This window comes from Pseudorca crassidens, chromosome 18 (assembly GCF_039906515.1).
Source record: "Pseudorca crassidens isolate mPseCra1 chromosome 18, mPseCra1.hap1, whole genome shotgun sequence".
NCBI lineage: Eukaryota > Metazoa > Chordata > Mammalia > Artiodactyla > Delphinidae > Pseudorca > Pseudorca crassidens.
This window is the reverse complement of record NC_090313.1, coordinates 14,056,711-14,076,339: the sequence shown is the minus strand read 5'-3', so window position 1 is coordinate 14,076,339 and position 19,629 is coordinate 14,056,711. Positions and strand designations below refer to the sequence as shown.

At 44.1% G+C, this 19,629-nt stretch overlaps 1 protein-coding gene across 3 annotated transcripts in view; it reads left to right on the top strand.

The window, feature by feature from the left end:
* The window catches only part of HS6ST3 (heparan sulfate 6-O-sulfotransferase 3), a 647,987-nt gene extending 628,580 nt beyond the window's left edge, over positions 1-19,407 (top strand). The window contains exons 2-3 of one of the 3 annotated variants that reach the window (XR_010937092.1): positions 12,522-15,253; positions 18,116-19,407. Coding sequence is in view for 1 of the 3 variants with exons in the window: in XM_067713893.1 (XP_067569994.1) it covers positions 12,522-13,230 (709 nt within the window). In the remaining 2 variants the exon portion in view is untranslated. Of the gene's footprint in view, positions 1-12,521 lie in introns of all 3 variants that reach the window. The other 2 variants (XR_010937091.1, XM_067713893.1) reach the window with 2 other exon arrangements.
* Positions 19,408-19,629: the final 222 nt, after the last annotated feature.

The window sequence follows — 19,629 nt, the reverse complement described above, 5'->3', positions numbered from 1 at the left end:
TAATAAGAAGAATATGCATAAATCTACAAGGATTGCATCAGAAGGACCAAGGTTCCATCTAAATAAGCTCCTACTGGCCCAAAATTAGATAATTTGAACATCAGTAGGGATAATGTATTGAATGTATTGAATAATGACTGCAGTGTATTGAAACTCATTCTATATGTTTAGATGCATGAGCTCGTAATGATATTAAAACAAACAAAGAAACCAACCTTGACAAAAACCCCTTTGGAGGATTCTAGGAAAGCAAACTGTTATTTTGAAAACCAGTACATAGAATGAGTCAAACATTCATCTGCCTTGGAGTATCAGATAGTTAATGGGGGAAGTTTGTCTTCATAGAAGCGTGGCAGCTGAAAACTGAAGAAGAAAGGATATTCTGACTGTCACCATTTGCAGTCCTCTAGCGGATGATCACCAATGGCTGTGGTACCACAAAAGGGCAGACCACCAGGTATTAGTGCCTCCAGATTGAAGTGCACAGCACTGCCTCTGTAGAAGCACGAGCTTGTTATTTCAGAATGATTATCTTCCACAACTTTAAATGCTACCTGAGGGTGTATCCATGTCTTGGCATTTCTGGCTATTTCTTCTGGGTCCCCCTTTTCAGTGGGTTTCAAGGAGAAAATGAGCTAATGTACAAACCAGTGAAACCCCAAATGTAGAATAATGAGCTCATGACATGTTTTCTTTCTAACTCTTAACTACATTTGGGCAAAATAAGACGACTCCACAGTCAGCTCTTGCGATCAGGCTGTGTCTTGTGCACCGTTACACCCCGAGAATCTAACATAGTGTTTGGCATCAAATACATAATCAACAGGTATTTTTAGATAAACAAATAAGCTAGTCTAGTAGCTGAAGAAGAAAAAGGAAAGTCTCAGCTTCACTAGTTGTTTGATCTCAGGAACATCCTTTCATATCTGTGAGCATCAGTTCCTTCATCTGTAAATTCTGCCTCTGATATGATTTTGTACTGAGAACCAAGTGAAATAATGGATGAGGAAAGTGTTTTGAAAACCATAAGTATGTTATACAAATAGAAAAGCGCTATCAGCTGGTTTTTTTAATTATTAACACAGCTTGTTCAATATTTAAAATTTCACTGTATTGGGTAGTTTCTGAGGCTCTGACATTCATGGAAAAAGGGAAATTTTTTTTTTTTTTTTTGGCGGTACGCGGGCCTCTCACTGTCGTGGCCTCTCCCATTGCGTAGCACAGGCTCCGGACGCGCAGGCTCAGTGGCCATGGCTCACGGGCCCAGCCACTCTGCGGCACGTGGGATCTTCCCAGACCGGGGCACGAACCCTCGTCCCCTGCATCGGCAGGCGGACTCTCAACCACTGCGCCACCAGGGACGCCAGAGAAAGGGAAATTTTTGAAGTGGAGGGTGTGCACTATGCTGAGAGTCTGCTTCTCAGCTACTGCTGGACCCTTTATGGTCATTAGTTTAGTCATTAAGTCCCACAACCCTATGAAGTAAGCATTTATACCCTGGCTATTTAGATGAGGAAACTAAGGCCCCCAGAGGTCATATAAGCTAACCAGCTCACCCCAAACGTGAGATGGACCTGACATAGAAACCAGATCTTTCTAACTTTAAACTTATTTTCCTTCCACAGCGCCTTAGGTGATGCTCCCAACATGTCTGAAATTTTGTGTTCATGCTCCGTTCGAATGGTAGAGCTTGACTTGCATTTTCCTCGAATCTTCTCTTCCTGAATAAAGGCATCAGAACAGCCAACTTCAGGATCCAGTAACCTTTCTGGGACACAGTTCTGAGTCTTTGTAGCATTGTGTTTAAAAAGACCTATTTTAAAACCAGGAACAGAATGATGGCGTTGCGTGAGGTTTGGCTGTATCTGGATTCCCTTGCATCGCTATTTCTAACCACCCTTTACTGTCCTGATACCCTTTACTGTCCTGATACGACTGCAGCTTTGGGCTTCCAGGTTACCTGGGAGTGTTAAAAACGCATGGAACTGCAGTAATTCCCACTTGTCTCTAACACCCTTCCCTCAAGTGTGAATTTGTTATGTAGTTGTGAGGGAGCTCAGGAAAACTGTGTTTAGGACTTTTGCCAAGTTCTAAGCATCTAAGAGAGCCTCTGACCCTGAGAGGGGACAGGTACGCCTGCCTCCCCGGCCCCTGCCATGTGCTGCCTCGCTCCCATCGACCCACAGGCAAACACAAATCCCTCACTCTGAGTTGCTTATTTTGCTTCCGGAGCTTTGACTTCAACCAAAGCCTGGACCCCTGCAGCAGTAAGTCGCAAAGTATCTCTAAGACAGCCTGCCACTTACAAGATGATGGAAGAGACTGTGGGAACTCTCATCACTTTGTGAAATTTCAGATATCATCTAAAAGCCTGTGTAACTCAAAGGGTTATTTTGATGACCAAATTGATTAGTGGAAGTCCTTAGAACTGTACTTGGACATAGTATGCACTCAGTAAATGTTAGCCATTATTATTATTGCTATTAGTACCAATTTTTCTTTCAATAGATACACTGAATTTAAAAATTCAATAAAAATTTCCATTTTTGTTTTAATACCTAAAGCATTTAGAACTGTACTTGGACACAGTAGGTACTCAATAAATGTTAGCCATTATTATTATTGCTATTAATATCCATTTTTCTTTCACACGGAACTTTCCGTATTTTAAGTTAGCTTGCTTTTAATCATTGCTTGGGGGATGACCTTCAAGGCACTCTTTCTTTGAGAACTGGCAAGGGATGGAATCAGGTGGGGAATCTCTCAAGTATTTTGTTGAATATGCTAAAATGATTGCCCAGTCCTGAGAGCAGAATCTAGGAAAATCCTAACCCAAAAGAATCTCTCATGGCAGAATATGGCAAAATCTGGACACAGAAGTTTTATTTTTCAGTTTTGTGATGTTTTAGGAACACCTGTATCAAAGCTGCCAGATATAAACCTAAATGTCAAAACATGTGCCTTGTCCTTGAATGTCCTGATTGACTACTTTTCCTTTCCAACTTGGCTGCTACAAAACAATGGCAATGAAGACACCTCCTCGCTCCTACCCTGTAATTCTCACATTCCCGAAAAGCAGCGCCTGAGAAATTAGCTAAAGAGCGAGCACGACTGAACACGCGCGGCCTAATAACACAATCTGAGTGTACTATCTGGTGTTCTGCTTTGCCTGGCTGGGAGTAGAGCTGTGAGTGAGATTGAATTAGGCCTTATCTCACTCTGGGGTGGCTCCAGGCTTCAGGTGGATGCCCGCATGCATAAACCACAGCTTTGCAGAGCAGAGCGCCTGGAAACGTCCTCGTGCCCAAGTCCCAGCGCGGCAACGCAAAGCAGGGCGCCTCTGAACCAAATAATCACAGAAGTCCCTGAATAATGCATGAGAGCAGGACCCTCCCTGGCACATTTGAAACTGTACTGGGAGAACTGTACTCAGCAAGCTAGCAGAAACACGTCCCTGGAACATGCATTTCCTGAAATTTATTCTTGTAGCAGCCACTTGGGGGAAACTGAAAGCAAACATGACAACGAAAATCATGGCATTTCTGTGAGTCTGAGGCCCCTAGGATTTGTGTCAATATTAAGAAGCAATGTGACAAGATTTAAAATGTTATCTTATTGATAAATACTACTTCTTCCTCTGGGGAATTTGGGGGGTGGACTGATCCTCGTGGAGAAATGACCAGTATCGTCCGGAAACCTCTATTTCTTGCTTTTGTGTGGTTGGTTTAGTAACATGTGCAGCTTCCCATTATTAAAGTTAGCTGATGCCTAGACTTGCAGAAAAGCTCCATCTCAAGAGGCTGTTTCTGTGAGGACCGGCCCTGAACATAATCAGGTGATGCACTTCCCTCTTTCTGATCTAGATGTCGGCTTTAATATAGCTGCAGTGTTGATGAGTGGGATTTGATTCCACAAATGTTTAGCCTCTAATTTGATATTCCAGCTACTCATTAAGTGTAAAATAAATCTTTTAGGAAGTATGTTTCCTCACCACCACGTCACAAACCCCGCCTGGCTGTCCTGGAATGTCCATCTTAGGCTCATGATCTGAACAGGGCATCTTCCTGGTCCAGCTGGGAGGAGGGAGAGCCAGGAGCCTGTTTCATGACCTTCCCTTGACTTTCAAGTAGACTTGTTTCCTGGCACCCGGAGATGTCAGACCTCATGGAAGGGCCCTGTCTTCACCTATGCTGACCGTGGTCGGCTATATTTCGGCATTGTAATGATGAAATGAGGACAATTCTCTCGGCTCAGAAATTCTGTTCCTAGCAATTTAGTCACTGCACAAATACTTATGGTTTAGGATGATTCATCAGATTATTGTTTATAGTAGCCCCCACTGCAAACAGAATCAGCTAAATTGTCCAAAACTGGGAGATGGGTCACATAAATTCTGGGACATCCGTAATTGGAATAGTATGCTCTTAAGGAAGAACATTAAATAAAATGGAAAATATATCCCCCTTGTATTTTTAAGTTTAAAATACATGTTAAAAATATAATGTACAGTATGATCTCAAATCTGTAAAAGAAAGAAATAGATATTTAACTGTGGTTATATCCAAGTGAAGTAATTATAAGTAATTTTCATCTTCTTCTTTTTTTACGGTTCTGCATTGCTCATACTTTCCATAATGACAGTGTGTTGCATTAATTGTCACTGGGGTTTGGGGGTGGGGATTAATGATTTTAAAAAAAAGACCAGCTACAACCAAAGTATTCTCCCTTTAATGTTACCAGGTACACAGGGAAGAAAAGGGATGCAGAGCCCCTCCCCTCCTGAGGGAAGCACAATGGGCTTTCCTCTCCCCAATATCTTACCAACTGAAAAGTGTCAAGATCTCTGGGTAATAAGTAAGATAAAACATGCCTTAGTCAAAAGGGTCTGGCTGCTTTGTAAGTCAGTCACTGTCAGGGAGGAGGTGAGGACGGCAGCTTGGTAGGGGATGCAGGGTTTCTGGATGAAGTAAGATAAGAACATGTGAATGTTTCCATTTTCTCATCACAATGCCCGACATCCTTGGGACCAATTGCTCTGACACACACCATTGTCAGCCCCCGAAAGTTCTTTATTACAACACTTAACAATCATCGCCCCCAATTTCCCATTTGCTTAGAACATCATTCTTAAATTCCTTAATTTGTTTTCAAGGCTCGAATAAAAAGCCCTTTCATCGCTCTGTCAAAGGGCAGTCTGATTGCCAAGCTCTAAGTGCCGTGATTCCCCCTATCAGATACAGAATAGTGCAGATAATACTCTACTGAGATAATGAAGAATGGGCAGCCCATAATGAGTGTGCAGCTCTAAAGAGAGTCAAGAAATTAATTCCATTCTGAGAATTTGGAAAATGACTCCTGCACACAATACAGCAGGGTGGAGGGAGAGCTAAGTTTCACTTTTTAAAAATGCACACATCAGCTTGTGTTTAAGATGGACTGGTTGTCTGTGCCTACTCCCTGGTGAGGACCAAAGAGCTCCTTCAGATGCCCCCAAGGCCACCTTACAGTCACTCGTGGTGTTCTTTTGTGAGATGCTGAACTTTGGCAAAACTTGATTATATGTAGAGAAAACTTATCTCAAAGTCTGCAGGGCAAGAGGAAGGAGGAAAGATTATTTCCTATACATTTCACAAGGTCTAGGCTAAGGGAAATCATTAGCCTGGGCTAATTCTGTTGGCTAAGGCACCAACAGAAGTTTCCCGGGGACAATGACCATGAGAATTCCTAAAACAGTGGCTGATAAAATGTATCTATTTTTTAATTCCATGAACATTGGACAACTGAACATCCATGATGTACAAGGTGATGTATCATATGCTCTGGAGGCTGAAGGATGAGTAAGACATAACGCCAGTTCAAGGGATGAGATATTCACTGGTCCCGGAATGAAGATAAAAGCATGAGCGGCACATGTTTCAGCAGGTGGGGATGAGGGAGAGGATCCCTTCTGCTGAGGACATCAAAGGAGGCTGATGGGAGGAGTTTCTAGTTGAACTGGTTTTTAGGAAGGCTTCAAACTGTGGATTGTGGAGATGTTAACTGTGTTACTTGATTTTACAAGAGGTAAGCTGGTGGTGGAAGGAATATACTTATTAACCCTCCTTGTGAGCCTGGCATCTTGTAGCTTCCTTCAAATATGTTCTCACTGGACAGGCATGTCATAGCCTCATGGAAGTGAATATCTTTTAATCACCACAGGCACAGTGATTCCAGGGGCTTCTATGATGCGCATACCAGCACGGCCTGTTTTACATCACAGAATTGAAAGGGAAGGATTAGATAGAAGGAGGAAGGGAATACGGAGGAGGAAAAGGTAGTTTAGAGAAAGCTGAGGAAGAGGAACAAACGGTGAAGGTTGGGTGTGTGATAGTTCTTCAGTTCTGATTCTTTCTCATCAGTACCCACGGTTCTGGGTTCTTCCCTGCTGGCCTCTCACCATGGCTGTCCAATGTCTGTCCTGGTCTCTGCCTACTTTTATCCATCCCAAACTCTGTTGCTCCGTGCGTCTTCCTAAATCAACACTTTTCCTATTTTAGCAATTCACAGGTGCATGTAGAGCCCATGACAATTGAGCCTCAGCCTCCTGTTCTAGCTTATGTCCCTCTTTTCATTCATTCATTTATTGACCAAACCTTCAGTGAAATGCACAACATGAACTTCCTGGTCTCATTAGGCCACTCTGCTCTCTGTACCTTCTGAAATATTCTCCTAAATATTATTTGTCTACTGCTTACCTCCATGACTTGCTAATCCATGCCTCTTTTTCTAATCTACCACTTTTACACCTACAATACTTGAGTACGTTCTATTTTTTTTTTCTTCTCCACATTTCCTAGAGCAGCTCCTTACATACAACAAACCCTCAATAAGCATGTGTTAATTAAATGACTTGCTAATTAAAGAAATGAGCAATTATACAATAAACTGCTTGTGGAAATACAGGTTCTTGAAGCAGAGGGGAAGAAAACTACTAAGTTTAACATTAAAAAAACTCATTTCTATTAATTATCTGGTGTATGAAATATTCTGCTTTTTACCCAAATTCTGTATTGACTGTCTCTCCCTCTCTCTCTCTCTCTCTTTGCCTATCAACCATCACAATCGAATGATGGATGTATTAGAAGATTATATGCATTTTTATTCTTTTCACACATTTTGGACATTCAAAAATAATGTCAGATTAGTTTTTAGGGGAGAAAAGAAGGGTCTATTTATCAAAGGCAATATTAACCTTAGTCATTAAAATACACTTATCTCGTATGAAGGTCACTTCTTTTCCGCAGCATCGTTTATTGAATGCCTGCAGAGAGCAGGATTTGTGGAGGTGTCATGGGACACCAGGCCTAAGGTCCAGTGGTCAAAGAGGAGCTTAAAGGGTAGATGTGACCAAGACTTTCATACGCACATTAAAAGCACAGTAAGTGATGCAGTAAATCGTCGAGGCCAGAAAGGTCAGAGGAGATGGAAATGAGGCTTGAGCTGGGCCAGGAAAGACAAGCAGGATGCAGATGAGTGAAGGAAAAGGCAAAGACTGAGGGAAGGCAGTCATGTCCTTGTGCTGTGTTTAGAATTTTTTAATAGGATTACCTTACTGCAGAGCAAGAGACTGAAAAGTGTGTTCCGTGTGTTTGTGCTTTTGTAAGCCATGATGGTCCCTATGATAATCATCAGTTAAAATAATTATTGAACTGGGCTTCCCTGGTGGCACAGTGGTTGAGAGTCCGCCTGCCGATGCAGGGCACACGGGTTCGTGCCCCGGTCCGGGAGGATCCCACGTGCCGCAGAGCGGCTGGGCCCGTGAGCCATGACCGCTGAGCCTGTGTGTCTGGAGCCTGTGCTCCGCGGCGGGAGAGGCCGCAGCGGCGGGAGGCCCGCGTACCGAAAACAAAACAAAACAAAACAAAATAATCATTGAACTACCCAAGGTGCCCCGTCCCCTAATGCCCCTGAGTACGCAGGGCTTTGCCATCATTACCCTGAGGCCACAAGAATAACAATTCTAAAGAGTTGTAATTGTGTTTCAGACATTCGTAAATGAATTCGCCCAAACTCTCAATGAAGCTGGTGGCAAATGGAAGATGTGCTGTCAGCACGCTGTCCCTGAGACAGAAAAAGTTATCGTCTTTGGGATCGTTCAGGTCCACGCAGAACAGTCCCTTAACTTGTTGGTTAGCATTTCTCCCACTTTACCAGAATCACTGGGTGCCTGAGATCTCCTCGAGGACAGTGTCTTAGTGATCTCGGGGTCCCCACTGCCTAGCCCCAGTGTGTGGCAAATACCAGGGGCTCAATCAATGTTTGGAGAATTACCAGGTGAGTGAATGGATGGATGAAAGGAGGAAATAATAGTTTGCTTATTAATGTTTCCAAAAGCTGGGGAAAGTTTAACTGCCAGGACAAGTGTTGGAACAGATGAGACTCTGCCTCAGCTTAGGAGGTTGAGTTAAAAGGGACGGGTGTTGGGCTTCCCCGGTGGTGCAGTGGTTGGGAGTCCGCCTGCTGATGCAGGGGACACGGGTTCGTGCCCCGGTCTGGGAGGATCCCACATGCCGCAGAGCGGCTGGGCCCGTGAGCCATGGCCGCTGGGCCTGCGCGTCCGGAGCCTGTGCTCCGCGGCGGGAGGGGCCGCAGCGGCGAGAGGCCCGCGTACCGCAAAAAAAAAAAAAAAAAAAGGGACGGGTGTTGATGAGAGCCTCTGTATGTGGCCACATGGCCTTTGCTTGGGAGCTGCTTCTCCTTCTTCTCTGGTCTCTGTTTTACCCTCCATTGTGCTGTTGAACAATTAACGTTTGAAAAGGAAAGTTGCAGATTTCAGAGTATTTTAAGAATTTTCCTTAGTTTGGGATAGATTGGAAGTTTGGGATTGACATGTACACACTGCTGTATTCAAAACAGATAATCAACAAGGACTGTATAGCACAGGGAACTTTGTTCAATATTCTATAATTACCTAAATGGGAAAAGAATTTGAAAAAGAATAGACACAGGTATATGTATAACTGGATCACTTTGCCGTATACCTGAAACTAACACAACACTGTTAATCAACTATAACCCAATGTAAAATAAAAATTTTTTTAATAAAATAGTTTGTATTTTCTAAAAAAAAAGAAAAAGAATTTTCTTAGAAACTAAATTGGGAGTTATGGGAGCAGAAGAAAATGAGTTTCCGTTGTTAGGGAGCAGGGAAGAGAGTCATGAAACTGGAGTGAAGATTGTACACAGTGAAGGTTGGGCGTGTGGCCTGGAGGTAGACATCATTTCGTCAATGACTTTTGCAGTTTTCTGTCTGATAGTAGAGGAGCAAATGAAAGTAGAGAAAAAAATAGAGATGAGAAAAAATGCTTTTAATGAATCAAATTGTGTTTTCTTCTTCAATAATTAGGTGTTCTTCAACCCTAGTTTCTTTTTACTATTATTCTAGCTTTCCATTTTGACTGCTTTGCAAGATGGAGACAAACAAATAAAACATACATGAGAATATGTCTGACTAAAGCAATACCCAAATGCCATTAGGCACTTGGTTCCAGAACCATGAGATGGGACAACTTTGTACTTCATCAATATGAATGTTGCCCTAGTCCATTTTTGTGTCTTGATGTCAGAGTTTGTTTTCGTTACAAATGGACTTCTGTCCTATTTGGCTAGTAGAACTTGCAGACATTTGGGGCTTATTTTACTCATGTAAACAGCACTCTACCACTTAACTAGTCTTTGTTAAATGCAGTGTTACCTTGAATAAAGTTAAATTTGAAACCAAGATCATTTTAAAGTGTAAGCTAGTTTCAGTTAGCTTTGAGACCATGTGGGGTCCAATGCAAAGAAAGCACAGGGAACTGTATGGCCAGTTAATTTTCCCAAGTGAAACCAAAGCCTCTCAGGTTCCAGCAGCAAGTTCCAGTTAACCCTTTATGTCACAGACTGTTATAATTCCCAGCCCTAAAATCCTCCAGCTCTTATGATTATTTTAAAAATCTGGATTATGTCTGAATTTGAGACACATAAATGGGGTTGAGTCTTATCGATCGATAGTCATCATCTTTCTTATTTAAATCCTCTTTTGTGTTTTCCGTTTTGTCCAATTAACAAGGGAACTTACAGATTTCCCATCTGTGATCTTTTTTGTTTTCCCTGCGGTACGCGGGCCCCTCACTGTCGTGGCCTCTCCCGTTGCGGAGCACAGGCTCCGGACGCGCAGGCTCAGCGGCCATGGCTCACGGGCCCAGCCGCTCCGCGGCATGTGGGATCTTCCCGGACCGGGGCACAAACCCGCGTTCCCTGCATCGGCAGGCGGACTCTCAACCACTGCACCACCAGGGAAGCCCCCCCCCCATCTGTGATCTTATTTGAGCATTCAAAAATCTGTCTGGGGCTTCCCTGGTGGCACAGTTTTCGTCTGCCCAGGGGCACCCTGAGTGTCACCCCTGGTGATAAAGGTGGGGTGGGCAGCCCATTCCATTGGTGGCTGCTCAAATGACGAGAAAGATTTTCCTTACTTGGAATCAATGTTTGCTTTCCTCTAACGCCTACTGCTGTGTCTTTTTTTTAAAAAAAAAAAACATCTTTATTGGAGTATAATTGCTTTACATTGTTGTGTTAGTTGCTGCTGTATAACAAAGTGAATCAGCTATACGTACACATATATCCCCATATCCCTTCCCTCTTGCGTCTCCCTCCCACCCTCCCTAACCCACCCCTCCAGGCGGTCACAAAGCACCGAGCTGATCTCCCTGTGCTATGCAGCTGCTTCCCACTAGCTATCTATTTTACATTTGGTAGTGTATATATGTCCATGCCACTCTCTCACTTCGTCCCAGCTTACCCTTCCCCCTCCCCGTGTCCTCAAGTCCATTCTCTACGTCTGCATCTTTATTCCTGTCCTGCCCCTGGGTTCTTCAGAACCATTTTTTTTTTTTTAGATTCCATATATATGTGCTAGCATAATGAGGTATCACCTCACACCAGTCAGAACGGCCATTATCAAAAAATCTACAAACAATAAATGCTGGAGAGGGTGTGGAGAAAAGGGAACATTCCTGCACTGTTGGTGGGAATGTAAATTGATACAGCCACTACGGAGAACAGTATGGAGGTTCCTTAAAAAACTAAAAATAGAACTACCATATGGCCCAGCAATCCCACTACTGGGCATATACCCTGAGAAAACTATAATTCAAAAAGAGTCATGTACCACAATGTTCATTGCAGCTCTATTTACAATAGCCAGGACATGGAAGCAACCTAAGTGTCCATTGACAGACAAATGGATAAAGAAAATGTGGCACGTATGTACAATGGAATAGTACTCAGCCATAAAAAGAAACGAAATTGAGTCATTTGTAGTGAGGTGGATGGACCTAGAGTCTGTCATACAGAGTGAAGTAAGTCAGAAAGAGAAAAACAAATACCGTGTGCTAACACATGTATACTGCTGTGTCTTTATCTGTCGACTTTTCCACATCTCTTCTGGCCTCTTCACACCTCTCTTGCCCTTTTGAGCCAGTGGTGCCCTAATCTTTACCTGATCATTCTGAAGCTAGCCATTTATAAAATGTATCTCTTCTCAATGTTCCAATAGATGCCATTAGATGAGACGAGACCTGTGATTATAATAACCACCACACCTGACAATTCGTAGGCATTCAATAAATATTAGTTACATTTTTGTTTTTAAAATATCAATATGGTGCCCAGGAAAGCACAGAAGCTTTGAAATCAAATAGGCCTAAATTTTATTGCATCAAGTATTAATTTGCTCTAGGATCTTGGGCTGTAGGTTTCACCTTTCTCAGTCTCTGTGTTCTCAGCTTTTTTTAAAAAAGTCATGATAAAACCCATTTTACAAAGTTCTGTTGAAGGTGATCTGTGCCAGTATCCATGAAGTACCCAGCCCAGTTTCTAGCACACAGTAACTGCTCGGTAAATATTAGTCTCTACACGCAACACATCCTTCCCCTACCCCACCCACCTCTTAACCCAGAACACCCCTGTGAACAGGAAAGATTAAGGAGACTTGGCTTCCAGCTTTGCTCTTTCTAGTCACATGACTTTGGGGAAATCATCCTAACCCCCTTGCACTGTTTCCCTATCAAATAGTCCCCCGTGTCTACTACAAAGGTTCCTTTTAAGGATCAAATAAAATATCAGATGGGTGATAAAGTTCAACAAACGTGGCGTGTTCTCTTAATGTAAGGTGTTGTTATTGCTGGTAGCGATTGAACAGTGAATGATTGCTGAATGAATTATTGCTGATCGATTCTCCCAACCCCGCCCCTCCCCACCCTGGAGCAGAAAGAAAAAACCCAGCAAATAGTACTGAAAACCGATTCATGCGTGTTTGTATTGTAGAAACACGCACATAGGGGAACATGGCCCGACAGGTGCAAATCCAGGCAGATATTCTCACGTGACCATCTGGCAGAAAAACCCATTGAGTCAGTGCTGATACAGACGCTACAGAGGCGCGGGGTCCCAGGGTTATAGTTACGGCGGACTGACGCTCTTCGTCTAATCTCTTCCAGGAATTTCTATTACATCACCATGTTGCGGGATCCGGTGTCCCGGTACCTGAGCGAGTGGAAACACGTCCAGAGAGGGGCCACGTGGAAAACCTCCCTCCACGTGTGCGATGGGAGGAGCCCCACCCCCGATGAGCTGCCTACCTGCTACCCCGGGGACGACTGGTCTGGGGTCAGCCTACGGGAATTCATGGATTGCACCTACAACCTGGCTAACAACCGCCAGGTGCGCATGCTGGCCGACCTCAGCCTGGTGGGCTGCTACAACTTGACTTTCATGAACGAGAGCGAGAGGAACGCCATCCTGCTGCAGAGCGCCAAGAGCAACCTGAAGAACATGGCTTTCTTCGGGCTCACGGAGTTCCAGCGGAAGACGCAATTTCTCTTTGAGAGGACATTCAACCTCAAGTTCATCTCCCCCTTCACGCAGTTCAACGTCACGCGGGCTTCCAACGTGGAGATCAACGAGGGCGCCCGCCAGCGCATCGAGGAGCTCAACTTCTTGGACGTGCAGCTGTACGCGTACGCGAAGGATCTCTTCCAGCAGCGCTACCACCGTACCAAGCAGCTGGAGCGCCAGAGGGACCGGCAAAAGAGGCGCGGGGAGCGGAGGCTGCAGCGGGAGCACAGGGGCCGCCGGTGGCCCAGGCAGGACGGGAACCCAGAGGGGGCAGTCACGGAGGACTACAACAGCCAGGTGGTGAGATGGTGACCCCCTGCCCTCCCCTCCTCTCCACGGGAGGGGGAGCATTAACCGGGGCACTGCCCTACCTTGGAGAATGTGAGACCATGCTGAGGACGTCTGGCTGGCTGTAGGTGGCTTGATTGGGTCCCCTGCTTCCTCTTTGTCTTCACCTTTATCCAGCTGGAGATGATCCGTCGTCTTCTTTTTCTCCTGACATTTTTCAGTCTGTGATGTTAAGTAGGGTAGGAATGCATCCAATAATAGACCGCTTTAGAAGGTCAAGGGGAGAAGCACCAAAAAGGAAAGAGCCCTTGGGATCTTCTATTTTTGCGGCGGTGGCATAGGTTATAGTTTGGGCAACTGGAACCCACCAAGGCACACGTGAAAAGCCAAATTATGGCTTGGATGTTCTGCTGAAACTGATCTGTTCGTACTGCCTCTTTAATGGAAATACTGCTGTTTAAAGAGAGAGGAAGAGAAGGCTTTCTCAGCCTTTAGATGAGGTTTAACGCCAACTCTCTCTTGGCACTTGGCTGTCATCTTTGGACTCTATTTGAATGTGGGTTAAATCATAAGTAGTGTAAACATGTTTTGTTGTTACGGTTGTTTTTCAACAAGATTACCCTGCTACTGACCATCACTGGAGACTCACGTCCCCTGCATCTTAGCCCTGAGCCATGCTTCCTTCCCCATCTTTAAAGGAAAGGCTAGTAGATTCAGGACAGGCATGCCTCAGAGAAATGAACATTGGTAGGGGCATTCGGGAGAAAACGTGCTTATTAACAAATGCCTACGGAGATCACCATTTACCAATTTTTATTTTCAGCGTAAGGAATGAATGATAAATTAACGGGGGCAGGGAAAGCAGGAGGATAACTACATGTCTAGCATTTCCAATCTGGCTACAGAGCCTTAGTTTTCTAAGGACTCTTTCAGAGTTTGACCTCTGTGGAGCAGTCATCTTCTTTGGTACAGGACCACCACGTTTGAAACACTGCTGTCACAGAGGAAAAGACGTTTAAAAAGAATGTGGCCTGAAGAATAGGAACTCAGCTAGCATGTATACAAAATATAGTCAAGATCACTAAATTAAAAAATAACGGATTTAGGCCATGAGACATGGAACACAGTGGAGTGGTTATCCCAGGAGTTTAGAAAGACTCTACCTCCCGATAGCTCGAATATCTCTGGCCTGATAACACTTTCTCCTCACATGATCTCTATCTGCTGTGAGAGTGTGGCTACAACAGGACCGGAAAATGTGCTGCATTGCTTAAGCGCTTCTTACGCTCACCTTTTCCCAGTCGCAACTACAATAACACAAAATTTTCGAGTAATGAGGGGAGGCCTATGGCAGAGGGAATAGAAAATCCTTGCCCAGCATTTAGTAGGAGATCAGAGTGAGCAGAAAGTTTCAGAACAGGTTGATCTGATCAGTCCCTTCAAGGAGCTGAAGGCAAAATGAGTGAAACCCCTAAATGAGATTGAAAAGCCTATTTCATTGATATCTAACATGTTTGATGTTTAAGCCAGCTTTACATAAGCCTCGTCTCAGCCTCCAGAATACTCTCTCTGGGGTTGAGAGTTAATCAACTCACAAGCGTTCACGGAGTGCTCGCCTGCACAGAGGGGAGCCCAGCATCTCCATCAAAGAGAGATCTGGAGAAGAGGCTTAGATACTTCTTACCCGACACTTGGCTTCCTCTGTCTTGGGGGAAAAGGCATCCCTGGGGCCTCCCTTGTGCCAGAAACTTTGGGAGACCCTTTTTATACCTCAGATCTAGTCACAAGAAGGTAGATCGTATTAGTCCCGATTAGGTGAGGAAAGTGAGCCCACAGACAATAAATAGCTTCCTCAAGGTTGTGAGCTACGTCTGGCAGACTGCAAAGGGCAAGCTCTTTTTTTTCTCCATCATGTTTTCCATATGGGATAAAAGCTTCCTGCCAATCATGCTAGAAGCCACCTGTTCTTGCCCAGAAGGGTTTGTCTCTAACCCATGTGGCTGTGACAGCACCAAGCCAGCAGGGACCCAGAGCCGTGTCGCCTTGGGTGAGTCCAGCCCCTTCCAAATCACTGACCCATCAAGGAGGTGAGACACTGATGACGTCATAGGCAATTGTACTTTTTGAGCCGTAGATGGGGTGAGTTAAAGGGGCCGAGTAACTATCGCTTGTTAGTTGGTAGAGATGAGGCTCACAGAGGATTAGCGTTTCCCTTCCTGATGCCTTGTTCCTAAGGTAGTGGGGGAAGGAGGGTTGCAGCTGGGGTTCACGATCAGCCTTTTCTCTGTCTTCCCATTTCCATGCTAGGATCTAATGCTGCTTAGAACGGCAGGGCTGCACATTACCGTTCTGACTGTCACTGTGAAACAGACACACGAATACACACACATGCATACACACGTGCACAGTAACAATCCAGTGTTTTGTCATGTGGAAAATCAAAACAAGTTAGAAAGCGTTTAGACTGTTTCCTTTAAACTCACTTTCCATTTTTGGCAGGGAATTCATGCATAGCTGAGACTTGGCGGCCGCCTCTGCTAACTTCACGCCGTTCCTTAGGCGCCTCGGGATTTATATCAAAAGGCTTTCCTCGGCCTTGCTGCTGAAGGTGTGACGTATGGGGCTCCACTGGAGACCCCCGATATCAGGATGTTCAGAGGAGAAACCTTCTCTTTGTATTGGCCCGAGGCCAGTGCTGAGCAAATTAAAAAGACAGACACGAGCTTCCTCCCTCGTATCATTTCATTCTAAAGCAGCACACTCATCCTCTCCCTGGGGTCCTATGTTGATAGAAACGAAGAGGTGGGGACGCAGTTTGTTCTCTGAAAGTCAGCTGCACACCTACATGCCAAGTGATGCTCAGCTCAGGGAAGGGATGTCAGTCAGCAGGAGGCCTCTGGGCCTAACCATGGGAAGCCAGCAGCCTTAAGACCCCAAACCAAAGCGATTCCAGATACATTCGTGTTAAAAGCCAAGAAGAGGCAATCAATCAATCAGTCAATCAATCATCCCTAAGTTCCGTGTCCTACCAGCTCCTACAATTCCCAGATAGACCTTCCTTTCCTCCTCTGGCAATGGCAACTCCAGTAACCACACTGGGATAAGATGTCTGTGTGTGTGTGTGTTTAAATTATTATTAAGGTCTGAGGTACATACTATATATTCTGTCTCCTTTTAACTTTTTGGCAACCTACTTCTGACAAATAGAGAAAACCTGCCCTGAGAATTATTTGAATGCTCTTTCTAATAATTGCTAACATGAGCAATCAGTGTTAGGCAACAGTTAAGGTTATCACGTATGTTATTAAAAATTATAAAAATCTGTTCCTTATCCTCTAAAGGAGGTAACTGTGTCAGAAATGGTTTGATCAAGGGTTTGAAATATAAGGACTTGTTCAAAAGTCTGACTGGAGGTCATATGAATATGGGGGAGAAGATCTACCAGATAGACCTAGCAAGGAGGTGAGCAAAGATCATTAAAAAATAAATACAAGGCCATTAAGTAGGATTCCTACTTGGCTGCTTTAACAGAGAAACTCAAAATAATAGTGACTTCAAAAGATTGAAGCAATTGCTTGCTTTAAAGACAAACTGGTCTCGTGTGTGATCTTACCAGAATCCCAGGCCCTCTCATTGCTCTTTCATACTAACGTGCCGCTTCCAGCTCAAGGTCCGACATGGCTACTGCAGTTCCTGCCATCTCAATTTTATTTAAGACAGCCGAGAGGAAGTGGAGAGAAGTTGTACATATCAGTTCCAGTCACATCTCGTTGGCTAGAACCTAGCCATTAGATACATCTAGCTGCAAAGAAGGCCAGGAAATGTCATCATTATTGGTTGTGATGTGCCTTGATACATAGAAGGGTTCTGTTATTAAAGAAACAATGTGAAAATTAATACTGATCAAAACTATCAGTCTCTGACACAAAAGGAAATTGAAAAATATTTCAAGTGCTTTCCAATGTCATCTATTTCGTCATCTATTTTGCAAAGGCTAAGATTGAAATTTGTAACTTTGTATAGTATTTAATGCTTTTCAAAACATTTCTACATCTAGTATCTCATTTGATCTTTACTACATTCTTGCATGTAAAATAGGACCTCTATTCATTAATCCCATTCAACAGTTTGACGTGGAGATTCAGGGATGATGAACGATTTCCTAAAGCGTCTAGCTTACTAACAAGACAGGTGCTCAGAGCCCCAGTCTTCTGACTTCATATTTTCTACTACTTCATGCTCATCATCAGTATTGGGATCGAGAATAGCAAGAATATGAAATCTAAATCTTTATTGATTTATATCTTCTCTGACCTTCTCATGGAGCTGCAGCGACTTAGAAAGTGCTAAGGAGGGGGGTAGAGTTGGCTCTCAACCCCCTGCCTCCAGGGAGAGACCCTCTTATTAGGAGTGAAATGTCCAAGAGATGGACAGTGTTGCAGGGAGATCTCGAAGCACGACCACTCAAGCACCTGCAGCCTGAATAGAGAAGCTTCATGGGAGATCACTAGAACTCCTGCTCAAAAAATCTCCCTTCTTCTCTACTTCTTCCCCAGGTCCGTGGAATTTTATCAGCAACATACTGTTTGGGTTCTTGATTTTATTTGGTGTTAAATGAGTCCCTTTGCACATTTGCCCGGGAAAGGAAATGCTTTAAGTCGTCATGAGCTAACATCTTCGCAGAGAGGTTTCATCTGATTCCTCTCCATCCCTGACCTCTAGCTGAGATGCATCGCCCGTAGGATGGGATCATGCAGAGGTGGGGTTTGGGAGAGTAGGGGTAACTGTGGAGGAAAGTAGGCCTTCTAAAAGGGGGCAGGTCTTTCAAAGGTGGAAAGATAAGGAATTAAGTAAGTGCCAGGGAATATGGAAACACAGAAAAGTAACTTAATGTAGTTTCTATCCTCAGGGTCAAGGGCAGTCTGGAGCCATGTGGACTGATTCTTTGGGCCACTGAAAACAGCAGGAAAAGGCATGAGGCTCGTGAGACAGGACCAGAGCATTGCGATGGTTTTAGGGACTGAATTGGAGTTGGAGCAAAGAGAAAGCTGGGGCAGACTTAGGCAGAGCACTGTGATCTGATCACAGCTGTGTCTCTAAGGTTTTTCTTTTCCATAGTTACTATACGTCCACCGGTCAGCAGAGCTCCAGCTGAAAGCCTGCAGGTGGGTATTGGGGCTGGCTGAGTCTGACGACTCTACCCAATAGTGCCACCTCTGGGAAGCATGCAACGGTTCTTTCTCCAAAGCACTTTCGGCTTTTCTTCTAACCCCCTCCCTCCATCGCTACTGGACGTAAGCCTGCTTTCCCTCACCACATTCAGCTGGACGCATCTGAACGAACTCCATAAAACTTTGAATTAGCCCTTCTGGGCAAGTGGGCGGGTTCTGAGACCTGTGTGTTTTGTAACCAGAATGCACATGGACCCATCTTCACAACACATCTACAGAACCAACCTACCCTGGAGAGGTGCTGAGATTTCCTGAGGACTGGCCTCGCTATGAACACCAGCAACATCTGCAAGACAAAAGCCCCTGAACTTCCAAGCCAGGACTCGAGGTCATCTAACAAAACTATGGATCTGAGAACACAGAAGCACAGATGTTTCTTGAGCCTGTGTTCTGAGTCGTTTATGGACGAGACTGCAACTGTCATCCTTTGGCACATTAAGTGGAACCTCTGTGGTTGCACGTTCTGTTGCACTGTGGGAATTCATCAAAGGGCCAGATGTCAGTGCTGAGAAGCTTCAGTTCTTGCTGGGGAAAACTGTCTGAGGGAGCAGAATGTGTATGATTTAGTCATTGTCACATTTGTCTTCCACCAACTTGTCATTTTTTTTTCCTTTCTTCTCCCCACCTCCCTCCCCAGAAGTACTTTCTGGGTTTTGCTTGCATCATTTTTCATTTAACGTATCCAGAATGAAAAAGCATCTGGAAAGAAGCATCTGGACTTTTATCTGGTGCCCCATTTTAGACGTAAAGATAGTTATCCAATAGATAGTAAATGATTTCTCCTAAGAGATATTTCTTTTTGTTTCTGTGCCATAATATGTATGAACTTGGGTACTCAGAGATTGTATTGTGACATTATCAACCTTTATTGCTGTTTAAAGATGATAGTTTGTAGAACTGAGGATCCCCATTGATGTGAAGCACAATTTAATGAACAAGTTAATGTATTAAACTGTTGTGATGTCGAGAACGACTGTTTTCCCCTGTGATTTTGTTAGACATTTTTTACAAAAGGAGAAGAGCGGGTTAAATACTTTAAGGGATTTATGGAAATTGCAGACAGGGGATCAGCTTTGTCAAATTCTCAGAATCCATGCTTTGGATAAAAATGCGAAACTTGAAAAGCATAAAAGACAGAGAAAATATAGATTGAAGCAGTTTCAAATCTCTGAGGCCAGGCAGGATTTCACAG